The 13,557-nt window shown below is 36.0% G+C and overlaps 1 protein-coding gene across 1 annotated transcript in view; it reads left to right on the plus strand.

Annotated features, from left to right (window-relative positions):
• Window positions 1-13,557, plus strand: part of dlgap1b (discs, large (Drosophila) homolog-associated protein 1b) — a 115,728-nt gene that overhangs the window by 17,922 nt on the left and 84,249 nt on the right. Inside the window, exons 2-3 of the mRNA XM_056450951.1 lie at window positions 230-444; window positions 10,238-10,418. Coding sequence (XP_056306926.1) covers window positions 230-444; window positions 10,238-10,418 — 396 coding nt within the window. The remainder of the gene's footprint in view (window positions 1-229; window positions 445-10,237; window positions 10,419-13,557) is intronic.

Below are 13,557 nucleotides of genomic sequence, written 5' to 3' on the forward strand. Positions count from 1 at the left end.
TATACCTGAGAATGTTTATTTAAAACATTAGTGTATAAGAAAGTGTATAAGAACTCTTTTTGGATTTTTGAGTGAGATGCTAATGGTCTAATCTGAGTCAATGATTTATGCTGTTTAATTCAAGGGGTTTTGTAAAATGAACCTATTTCCAAAAAAAAAAAAAAAAGTGGAGTGTTCCTTTAAGTTTCATCAGTTGTTTATACGAACCTAACTGTCTCTCTGTGTGCAGGTTCCTCAGGATGAGTGGGGAGGCTTCTCCTCTGTGGGTCAGGATGATGAGATCCCTTGCCGGCGGATGAGGAGTGGCAGCTACATCAAGGCAATGGCAGAGGAGGACAGTGGAGACTCTGACTGTAGCCCCAAACCTTCACCCAAAGTCCAGGCACGGAGAGCGAGCTACCTGAAAGCCACCCAGCCTTCCCTCACAGAGATGACCACACTCAAGTGAGTCATTCATTGAAGAGTACACCATATTGCCTAGTAAATGACAAAAATAAATGAACGCTGACACATATAAACATATTGACAAAAAGAACATATAAACATATTGACAACACATTGACAAAAGACAAAGACATATAAAAAGGTGCAAGCATTTTAAGAACGCTATATAACTGAACTAGCAGCAGGGAAAATATATGAATGATTTCATGCTATTTTTCATGTTATTTTCATTTTATTTATATTATGTTCAGCTTACGAATAAAACGTAATCTGTTCAGGTGGTAACACATAAATTATTTTATACAATAGACTTACACAGATTTGTCTTTACCTAAGTTTACAAATGGCTGAGAGTTGACCTAAATATGATTTCCATTTACAGTAATAAATCCTACAGTTCTGCATTAGTAACATTTTATGCCATCAGTTGTCAGCACTCAAGCTGAGAGGATCTCCATTTTTGACAAATTTTAAATCCTTTTTTTAAGTGAAGTTTATTTATAAACTAATTTTGAGAGGATCACATGCTTATGGTTATCCAATTGATGATTGGAAGTTCCATACCATATTCATCTTCATTTTGAAGAATCCCCCCTTCCACACCTACTACTCCTATTTTCCTAGATTGGACGGCACAGCGGCCCAGTGGTAAGCACTGTTGTCCCACAGCAAGAACGTCACTGGTTCTACTTCTTACCAAGCCAGTCAACGTTTCTGTACAGAGTTCATGTGTTCTCCCTGTGCTTGCGAGTCCTCCAGTTTCCTCCCACCATCCATAAACATGCAACTTAAGTTAATTGACAAACTCAAATCGGCACTATAGACGTGCTCTTAGTGAGTAGTTATGTCTTCATAATACTTCATAATTGCTCTCTAGCTTCAAACAGCAGGGGAGTTCTCGAGATCTACCTGAGCTCAAACTCCCCTCTCCCCTTGCAAATGGGAGGGAGCCCCGGGCTTGAGGATCTTATGAGTTCAGAGCTCTCTCCCAGGACAGCATGCCAAACACGCTTTATAATCAATCATCAGCTAAGTGTAAACTCTTAAAATTCGCAAATAAAACACAGGTAATAAATGATCCAGTTTAAAGTGAAAGTAAACTATTAAAAAGAAAGATCTTAAAATTATCTTCTGTAGATTATTAAATAATATTAATACAGTAAATAATATTACTTATATTAATCCTTTTCATTATTTAGCTGGGCCAATAAAAAATTTGTGATGTAACGTTGTGCACCGAGGCTTCGAAGCCTGTATCAAAAAATGATCCATCCCACAATGAAGCAGTGTACCATAGCTGGTTTGCCATAATGTTTTGCAAATCGTTTTGCCTTAATCACGTGATCAGTGATGGCCGAAGCTTGGAATGCTTCATATTTTGATTCAAAGGTTTAAACACCCTTGGGGGTCGTAAAGTGTATAGCAAGAGATTAGACGTCGATTACATACATTTCTTCTGTTTCAAATCACTGCACCAGTCCCACGCACAAGAAATTAAACTAAAATACAATAGTATTTTATAGTAAAAAGCTTTTGAACCATACTAAAGTGTATTGGTGTAATATCTACAACTATTTTGAAAGCATTTTCACTGCATAATTATACTGCATGCGTAACGGAGGCCAGCTGGTGAGTGCAGCCCAAGAACCTCATTCCCATAGCTTCTTCCCTAGAGCATTTGCCTCCCATGCAGGAATCGCTGGTTTGATCACCACAGTGGATGGGTGTAGGACCGGTTGGAATACGATAAATGTAATTACTTTTGTATACCTTGGATTTTAGTACAGTCATCTGTGATGTAATGTAACATACCTTTATATGTTAAAAAAGTGTGTACAATCCCACACTTTAACCAGCAGAGTTCCTCGTTGAGCTCTGATTTGGAAAGCTTTAAGTAACGAACCTTTTCCCGATACTATCGAGTCGAACAGTTCACTGGTTCACAAAGCATTATTTCACCATCACTATAACAAATACTTCTAGGATACACATTAAGTAACAAAAGATACATTTAAACAGACCTTATGCCTCTTTGGGTGACATTGTAATCTCACTATTAATATTATATAATTTTAAAATCATGTTTTGCTGTGGTATTGAAAGTTGTATGAGTGTCTGTATTTTTTTTAAGATATCCTAGTGAAATTCCTGTATTGTGACAACTCAAGTCTTGAAAATCATTAGCTTGTGCATTAGAAATCAAATGCATGTATTGTGTGTACATTAAGCCATAGATGAGTGCAACCGCCAATCTGTCTGAAATTTCAATAAGCCGTTGTCTTCTCTGGGGTCATTTTAAACATGTTGTTTTATAGGCGTTCCACCCACTCCATATCTCTAAGTGCTGCTGGGATGTGTCTGTAGAGACGCTGTAGTCTTGTCCTTAAAGCCAACCTCTGAACGCATGCACACGCTTCATGCAATTTCATATAAAATCTCTTCTTGTCCTGAGACTCTTACCACTACAGTGAAATCCTTTCACTCTCCTCTTTATTAAAAATTCAACAGAACAAAGTAATTTCAAAGGGAATTTTCCTGTTGCTGCCAAGTTCTTATATATTTTTCCCTGTTGCACAACATATTATCGATTGAAAATGGGCCGTAATTTTAACGCAGGGTCTGATTTTCAGTTCAGTTGTTCATAGTTTTCTTGATACTGAAAGAAAAACTAATGAAAATGCTACACAACAAAATGTCTAATACTTAAATGTATGATAACTGATTTATCATCTTTACTATATGTCTTTATTATTAACTATTATATTGTAAATTAGGATTTGTTCTGATTTTCCCCTCTTATTAAAATTTCAGGAGAGGAAAATCATTTCGAAGGGAATATTCCTAAGCCTTTAAAGTTGCTGCCAAGCCCTTTTATTATTATTTTTTTTTTGATTTGCACACCATTTTATGATCTAAAATGAGGTCATTTTTAACGCAGGAACTGGTTTTGAGTTCAATTTTTCATGCTTTCTTTAAAACCTTGCGTGCATCTTGCTATTATAGCTGGTTTCTTTTATACTGTGACAGCATATCCTACTTACAATGTGCTGCGAGTCACTTTTATCCCACAACCTTATTCATGAGAGCAAACTGATTTGCATTACAAAGAGAATCAACACACACTTTTGGTTCTGTGTGTGTGTGTGTGTGTGTGCGTGTGCGTGTGCATATGTGTGTGCATATGTGTGTGTGTGTGTGTGTGTGTGTGTGTGTGTGTGTGTGTGTGTGTGTGTGTGTGTGCGTGTGTGTGTGTGTGTGTGTGTGTGTGTGAATGCATGCTCTTGTGTGTAAACTTTGCAAACACAGCATTCGTATACTGTAAGCATTGTCTCTTTGGACAACAGTGGATGCTCACCAGTTCAATGTAAGAAGTTCAGTTTTAAGAAGTTGATACTTTGAAGAAATTTAAAGTTCCCATGAAATCAAAATGACTTTGAGTAAGAACTAAGATGTCAGTCTCTAGGTCACTATGTCTGAAAGCTGTTGTGCTACAAAACAAACACAAAATTCAAGTTTTTAAAATATAAGCATTTAAAACTTGATTCAGGTAATGACAGAGCACTTCGGCCACACATTAGATTTTCTGACCAATCTCTTTAGTTTAAGAGGAAGGGTATAGATTAGATCCGTGTTTCTCAACCACGTTCCTGGAGGACCACCAACACTGCATGGTTTAGATGTCTCTTTTGTCTGCCACACCCATTACAGGTCTTTCAGTCTCTGCTAATGATCTGATGATCTGAATCAGGAGTGTTTAAGGAGACATAGAAAACACAGAGCCAATGGTCCTCCAGGAACGTGGTTCAGAAACACTGGTTTCTTATCTATACTGTTATCGATACTCATTCTATCATTTATTCATTCATTCATTCATTCACTTTCCTTCGGCTTAGTCCCTTATGTATCAAGGGTTGCCACAGTGGAATGAACCACTAACTATTCTGGCATATGTTTTACGCAACTCCACACAGAAATACCAAAGACTCGAACCAATGACCTTCTTGCTGTGAGGCGACAGTGCTGAGCACTGAGCCACCATGCCTCCTCTGTTATTGATACTATTTTCAATAATTTGATGCAAAAAGATGGGAAGTATGTTTAAAATTTAGTTAATTTATTACTGTTGAACTTTACAGCAATTTACAAATACCTGTAAGCAAATAGGAGTAGGCACATAAAGTCATCAGTGGTTAGCAATAGATCATATACGGTTGCGGCCGGAAGTTAACGATAATTATTTAGATTATTATTTATTACATTTCACATTAATTGTATTTTATTAATGTCTACCCCTACCACAACCCTAAACCCAACCATCACAGTATCTGGAGTCTTCTCTAATAGTATAGCAGATTAACCACGATAATTATTTATATTATTTATTAAATTTTCCATTAATTGTATTTTATTAACGTCTACCCTTACCCTAACCATAAACCCAACCTTCACAGTAATGTAAAAACAGACCTAGATCTGGAGTCTTCTCTATTAGTGTAGCTGATTAACCATGCGGATGAGCCTATCAGTAGGTGCAGAAGGCTTATCTGTCAGCTGATAACCACTGATAATGCCTATTCAATCGAGTGATAACATTCGAATCGGCTGCATAAAGTACGGAGACATAAATTGAAAATGAATTGTAAATAATTTCTCTAATGTCTTTGTTCCTTTGATAGTGTTAAAGCAATTTGTAGTTTTGTTTTGCTCATATTTGCCTGCTTTGTCTGTTTTCGTAAATAGGCTACTAGATGCAACTTGTCAGGTTCATAATTAAAATGTGAATGAAATCAAATGTGATAATATCTCATAAGTAAACTTTTTAACAAGCTTTCACAGTTTTCCTTTCTATTTGTAGAGTGTAGGCTACTTACACTAGGTGATCTGAAATGTGCTTGAGCGCGTTTGAGCACCAAATCCCAGTTCATTTGACTAGCATCTGTGCTTTTTCGGGTGTGGATTTGATATGGACATAGTGTGAGAACTCAAGACGTTTTGTTCATAATTCATTTTTACCTTATCATTGAATGGGAACTAGGCTTAATAATTGGTTATTAATGTGGCCAAATTCTAGCTGAACTTCAGCAGTGGCATTGACTATGTTTACATGGACATCAGTAATCTAATTATTTGCCTTAATCTGAATAAGACAATAATATGATTAGGCGTTTACATGAGCTGCTTTTTGAATGTTCTTTTCATGATCCTGTTTTACATGTTATAGCACATAATTTGATTAACGTCCTTGCATCACCACGCTGTCCACATTTCCTCCGGAGCTTCATGTGATTTGGGGTGTTTCGTTTTTAATTTGTTGTCTTTAACTGCAGTTTGGCACTTTCACTTTCATTCAGGAAGATTTCCAGCATACCCCCCATAACAAACGAGATATTAGATGCGAGTATGAACTGCTGGAAGAGTGTTGTTTTAACGGAATTTGATACCGCACACCATATGGGAAAAAACCTCTGCATTTCTCAATGCAGGTGTCTGTGGTGCTTCACCGACTTAGTAGGTATGGAGGATAGTTTCAAACAGCTGTGTGTAAACAGACTATCCTGTCGTAAAATGCGGCAAAAATCCTACATGATGGAAATACCCAGCAGGCACACAACATCATAAGACGTTAATACTAGGTTAGATTTAGATCATGACGTCAGGTGACCAAAATTTAACTTCTAACCAGCGTCTAAGGACAACGTTATTTTGACGTACAATAACGGCGTCAAATTTGGTTCATTTTAGGTTGTGTTGGAAAGTGACCAAAATTCAACATCTGATAGACGTCATAGTGGTAACGTCCACACAACGTCAAGGTGTAACATGATTTGACTTTGATATTTGTTTGATTTTAGGCTGATTTTAGGTTGGACGTTGGACATTGACTTCGGTCTGACATTAGGTTCTGACGTCAACCCTATTTTCATATCCAAGCAGAATCCAACGTCCCCATGACGTTGGGGTACAACGTCAATATGACTTCATGCTGACGTCCTGTGCCTGCAGGATAGTTTGATTAAGGTGTTTACATGTCTGTATTGCACTTCAATAATGCAATTAAAATCTGCATACTCCACATGTCTTAATTTGAGTTTTTTTTTGTTTAGTTCGATCATGACCTTAATATTATTAATTAAAAATTGCTGTGTACATGGTAGACTCTTAATCATAGTATTGTCTTAATCATATTAAAATCGGATTATTGATGTCCATGTAAAACATACTCACTGCAGACAATCTGATATGTGCAACTGAGTGTTTAAATTTCAATGTGATAAAAGTGCTGGATCTGTTTAAGTCGGAATATTTGGCAACAGTGATGTGTGTTACTGATTGTTAAATGACTTAAAATAAAAAAAGCAGACTGTGAATGAAACGAACACCTTTGCATGTTTTTTCAGTGAATATGAAAGAATAGTGAAAGAACAACAATTTTAATTTCTAGTGCTTCTTGTTAAGGTGATCAAAATAACTCGAAAATAATTTTAGTAATCTAATTACTTTACATGCAATAATTAATTATGTAATCAGATTACAATTTTCAAGTATTCAATTTGTAATCTATTACTTTTTTGAGTAATTTACATAACTCAAAATACCACCAAAAGACGACTGTGGAATATTTAGTAGTGAGGAAATATCACGAATGGACTTCACAGTATCTTGATTATAGCCTTTATAATATAAAATGCAATGCAGTTTGTGTACAAGTCTGGAACAAAGAAATTCTGCATCTTTAGTTTTTATTTGAAATCTGCATCATAAAAACTCTCCCTAAAATAACACATCATTTTCCTTATGAGCATGAGTGCATTGAAATAAACCTTTTTAACTCCTGAGATACTCCTTGCTAGTGTGTAGGGAGTGGTGAACACTGCTCAGGGATCTTGTGCTGCACTCTTTATATTTTTCTTCTTGACTAGAAGTGACACGTCATTGAATATTTATAATCCGAGCATTGTGCCTTAAACTCAAACATGGGCACACACATACATGAAACTGTGCTAATAAATAATGCATATTAAAAGAAGTGGAAATCTATAAACCTGGATCCCACATAAATGTACTCTCTTTTTAGACACACAGTAATACACACACACAAACACACACACACGCACACACACACACGCACACACACGCACACACACGCACACACACACACGGTGTGCTTAAACATCATGCAAACACCAAGAAAAGGAAATATACATTGTGTTATGTAATATACATGCAATCCCCTGAGGCCTGTGCTCATTATAGACAGATTCCCTTTATTTCCGCAGAACATTTCCACAGATGAGGGATCTGAGTCATACCTATTTTTTTTCTTTATTGTCTTTTTGTTTTAGTGACATTTCAGTCAAGATACATGGTCAAAATTTATTATTCACTTGTTTTATTAAGTTTTAATTTGAAAAAGGCGATAATGTGCAAAATGAAGTGCTAATCTGTAAAAGCAACATCAGGAACCAATTATTATAAATCATGGTGGTTCAGTGGTTAGCACTGTGGTTTCACAGCAAGTAGGTCGCTGATTCAAGTCCTTGCTATGTCAGTTGACATTTCTGTGTGGAGTTTGCGAGTTCTCCTTGTGTTCGTGTGAGTTACATCCAGGTGCTTCGGTTTCCCCCACAGTACAAAGACATGCGCTATAGGTGAATTGAATTAACTAAAATGGCCGTAGTGTATGTATGTGTGTGAATGTGTGTATAGATGTTTTCCCGTACTGGGTAGCAGCAGGAAGGGCATCCGCTGTGTAAAACATATGCTGGATTAGTTGGCAGTTCATTTCTCTCTGGTGACCCCTGATGAATAAAGCAATTAAGCCTAAAATTAATTAATGAATATTATAATTCATCATACTGTAAATTAACTAGCATTGTAGTTTAACTGACTAATTATTACATAAATATACTGATGTAATATGATTTGACTGCATAAACAACATATAGAAGGTAAAAATCATCTTTGTAAAATAAGCTTCTGAAATCATTACACATAATAAGAACATGAAAATTTTTCTATTCTCAGTAAAATCTAATTTTATATCTGTCCTCTCACAATATCTTGTTGTTTTTCATCATTTGCTGCTTTAATTGATTTCATCCGCTGTCATCTCTTCCTCTACATCTATTCTTGTACTTTTTCTACAGCCTTCTCTCTTTGTTTTTTTTTTCTACTCTCTCTCTCTCTCGCTCTCTCCATTCCTCACTCCAGTGAAGAATGACTAATGTGTGTTTTTCTTGCTGTAACTGCATACTATTTTAAGAGCCACATCCATAATTAAGATTGACTCGACCTGGAGGGATAGTGTGTATTTGTGTGTGTGTGTGTGTGTGTGTGTGTTCGTGTTTTAATGCATTTCCGTTCATATTTCAAGGACCTTATTGTCCACCGTCTTGTTAATTAACTAAATAACTAATTGTCCATGTAGCTCACATTTACATTGGTCTCAGATACACAGCTGAAGTCAAAATTATTCATCATTTTCTTTTTCAATTATTTCCCAAATGATGTTTTACAGAGCAAGGACATTTTCACAGTATTTCCTATAATATTTTCTCTTCTGGAGAAAGCCTTATTTGTTTTATTTAGGCTAGAATAAAAGCTTTTTTAAAACATTTTTTAAACCATTTTACGGTCAATATTATTAGCCCTCTTAAGCTATATATATTTTTATTGTCTACAGAACAAACCAAGGTTATACAATAACTTGCCTAATTACCCTAATTAGCAGAATTAACCTAGTTAAGCCTTTAAATTGCACTTTAAGCTGAATACTAGCATCTTGAAAATTTCTAGTAAAATAGAATGTACTGTCACTAGAGTCCAGAACGTGTCCAGATCCCATCACGTGATCGGAAATTGGGCCCGATCACGCTGTTTCAGATTAATATTTTTACAGTACTGTGACGGTTGGGTTCAGAGTTGGGGTAAGGGCAAACATTAAAAAAAAAATTTACTAAATAATACTCTGTACAACTACCGTTTTTACATCACTATGAGGTTGGGTTTAGGGTTGGGGTAAGGGCAGGGCAGGGCTTAATTTGTGCTGTAGCAAGCCGGATCTGGCACCTCTGAAATGTGATCTGGCACCTCATTTTACCATTTTCCTTCTCACATGCAGACCCCCTTCCCTCGCGCTTCACTTTCTTTCTGGTCTCCCCCTCCCTCCCCCTTTCGCCTGCGACACTTTCTTTTGCAACTCCCCAACTGTCTTATCTAGACTTTACCGTTCAAGCTACCTCACAGAAGTGTTCTGTTTAACAGAGTTGTTGAATATTAAAGTATAGTGAATTTAATAAAAAATAAGGAACATCTTGGATCTGTTTCTTCGCTCTTCTTTATTTTTTTTTTATGTATTATAGACGTATCAGATGGGTTTCGGTATCAGTGGATACTAAAAATCAAATGACTCGGACTCTGCAAAAAAAAAAACCTCATCGGGATATCACTAACTGTCATCATGACAAAGATAAAAGAAATGAGTTATTAGAAATGAGTTATTAAAACTATTGTGTTTAGAAATGTGTTAACAAAATCTTATATTCGTTAAACAGCTATACTCAGTGGGCTAATAATTTAGGTGGGCTAATAATTCTGACTTCAACTGTATGAAATAAATGCTAACACGCACATATAAGGCTGTTTTTAGGTCAGCATTAATAAGTGTGAGATCTCCAACACTGGAACATGATGAATGGGTTACAAGAGTAATCTCACCTCTCATTTTATTCTCACCCCTCATTATGTACACCTGTTCATGCTCTCTTTCTTCTTCTTCCTTTTTTTTTTGAAGGATCAGTGCGGAGTCGCATTCCCCCAAGCTGCAGATTCGGAGTCACAGTTATCTGCGAGCGGTGAGTGAGGTTTCAATCAACCGCAGTTTGGACAGTCTGGATCCGGCCACTCTGCTGGCTTCGCCCAAATTTCGCTCCCGAAATGAGAGCTACATGAGGGCCATGAGCACCATAAGTCAGGTTGGTCATCGCCCCTCTAGTACTCTGGTAGAAATCACCATTAAGATTCAATCCTAAAGGTGATTTCTAGCCAGAGCCTTCATCTAAGAAGGTTTGCAGAGGGGAGGAAAACCGAGGAAGGAACAAAAAAGTAATACTTTGGCTCAAGTAATCAGTTTTTCATCCATCTCATGAAATTATTTATCATCTCTTCGTCCATCCCTCATTCAGAATCCTAATTTGCATACTATTAGTGCAGTATAGTATGGAAGATTAGGATTAGAGAATCACAAATGATAGCATGTTGGGATTATAGTCTTAAAGGTTTGTTTGTTGGCATAGTTTTTTAGAAGAACATGGAGCTGAGGTAAACTATACTGCAGTTTTGATGTAAACATTTGTGTTCATTCAAAGGGTTCTGTTTCATAGTGAGCACGCACGCACAGGAGTTTGACAAATGTGCACTGGAAAGTTTGATTGTTACACTTTAGGACACAATTCATGGTATTAACAAACCATTAACTAACACTACTAGTTTAATCAACTACTAATTAGCTGTTTATTAATAGTTAGTCAGATTTTGTTTAGATTTAGGTTTGGGTAGGATTAGGTGTGCAGAATACGATCATACTTTATAATTATTAATGAACATTTATTATCTTAATAACAGGCAGGTAATAAGCCAGTAGTTAATAGATTGAATTGCAACCTAAACTAAAGTGTTGGCAAAGTGTCTGCATTATTTCTCTTTAGATGGTGTGAACAAAATAAATGTTTTTTTTTGCTGAATGAATGTAAAGCATGTTTCATCAAAACATTTTAATTCTTAAAAGTAGTGTTTTTTCCCCCCAACTGTATATATAAAGCTGCTCCTTGTGGTATGTTTTTACATTGGCATCTATGAATAAAACCAGTGTTTTGTGGTTGTAATGCTACTTTACAAGTTCTACCTAACTATTACTATAACATTGGACAATGGGAAAAGTTAGCTAGAGTCCAGCTAGGCCATGGTCTTTAGCCTCCTTGTTAGAGCAACCGACTCCTATATGGACGGTCGCCAGTTCGATCCCAGCTCAGATTAGGTTTGGTGGTATAGGACCGGCGGGTTACATTGGTGCCGTGACCTCAATGGGAGTGAGGTTTGGGGGGGGTGAGTGTAGCAGAGGTCAGTTAGTGAAGTGTTGTGCAAGTTGATCTCACTCCTCTGACCTCTAAAGGTGCTCTAGCCACAGATGCTATAGGCCATGGTCTTTAGCCTCCTTGTTACAGCAACTGACTCCCATGTGGAAGGTCACCAGTTCGATCCCAGCTTAGAGCGGGTTGGGTGGTGTAGGACCGGCAAGGTTACTCTAGATTATAGGCTATTATAGAACCACATGGAATCTGCGCGCACAGAAATCCGCAGAATTTTAGCTCATCATTGACTCTGTTTATTTACTTGTGTAAATGTTTGTAAATTTATTTATTCAGTTTTTTTTATTAATTTCAGCAATATTATTGATTAATATGAAAATGCTCATATGGTTTATTTACAATACAGCTTGAAAAGTAATATTTTCTGTCTTTTAGTAGATATATTATATGAGAGACTTGCTTTGTTTACCAAGTTAAAAATGTATTATTTTTATATTAAGTTTTTGGTTACGGTACTCCAAATATCATTCTGAATTAACCCACAGATTTTTTTACAAAATTCTGTGCAGAAAAAGTAAAAAATGTCTGCAGATTCTGTCTGGCCCTAGTTAATACTACTATTAGCAGAAACATTTAAATGTTTTTGTCTAAATAAGTATAATTGGTGAACATTTACATAAGTACAGTATGTCTGAATTATTCATAAAATGTACCTGAATAACATGTAGTACGTATAGTCAGACTTGTGTGGATTTAATTGACATTTTTGATGGACCTTACTAGCCTATGAGGATTTGTGAATGTCAGTGGTGAAATTTGCTTAAGTCATGTCACAGGGACAATATGTGACACTGGACCACAAAATCAACAAAAATCTTAAATTGCACAGGAATATTTGTGGGAATAGCCGAAATACTTAAATTAAGAGTTGGAAAATTAAATAAAGATCATGTTTCATGAAGACAATGGGTACATATGCCACCATAAATTTATCAAAACTTAGTATTTGGATTAGTAATGTGCATTGCTAAGAGCATCTTAGTGACAACTTCAAAGATGATTTAAAAAAAATTATTTGTTCAGAAACCTTAGATTCCAGATTTTGATTTTCAAATTGTATCTTGGCTTAATATCTTAACAGACCATACATCAATATAAAAATATTAATTTAAATTAATATAAGAAGAAATTTACCATTTAGATTATGTATAAATTTCAGTTTCCAAAAATTTACCCTAATGGCTACACATCTGGATTACATTTATTCATTTTCCTTCGGCTTAGTCCCTTATTTATCAGGGGTCACCACAGTGGAATGAACCACCAACTATTCCAGCATATGTTTTATGCAATGGATGCTCTTCCCATCTGGATTACATATGCATTCCAAAAAAAAAAAAAAAAGATTCTTTATTATATAATGGGGTGAGCAAACTCGGTCCTGGAGAGCCGGTGTCCTACATAGTTTACTCTAATCAAACACTCCTGAACATACTAATCAGTGTCTCCAAGATCACAAATTATCTATAAGCAGGTGTGTTTGATCAGAGTTGGAGATAAACTGTGCAGGACACCGGCCCTCCAGGACAGAGTTTGCCCACCCCTGGCATAGATGCTTTCATAAAGAACCTTTAACATCTCCTTACAGATAAATCACATTAGGCTTATATATATGGAGCACATGTGAAACATGTTTTGGAACATTTATATTATTTATTGTTTCCACACGTGACCACATTTGTTCACATAATTACATGGTTCCAAAACAATTATTTCTCATGTGTTGCACATGGTTCACATGTGATTTTAAAATTGCATGATTGCCTATGTGGAGCTCATGTGCTTTTTTATAGCCTTCCCAGTCAACTAAAGGTTATTCATTGTGGGAAAATGTTCTGTAAATTATTTAAATGTTATTCACCACATCAAAAATTGTTCTTTTGAAAACTAAAAATGTAAAAAAAAAAAAAAAATCTCCATGGGATCAAACGTTCATAGTTTATAGACCTTAGTCAGGGTATGATTG

Source organism: Danio aesculapii, chromosome 24, assembly GCF_903798145.1.
Source record: "Danio aesculapii chromosome 24, fDanAes4.1, whole genome shotgun sequence".
NCBI classification, from domain to species: domain Eukaryota; kingdom Metazoa; phylum Chordata; class Actinopteri; order Cypriniformes; family Danionidae; genus Danio; species Danio aesculapii.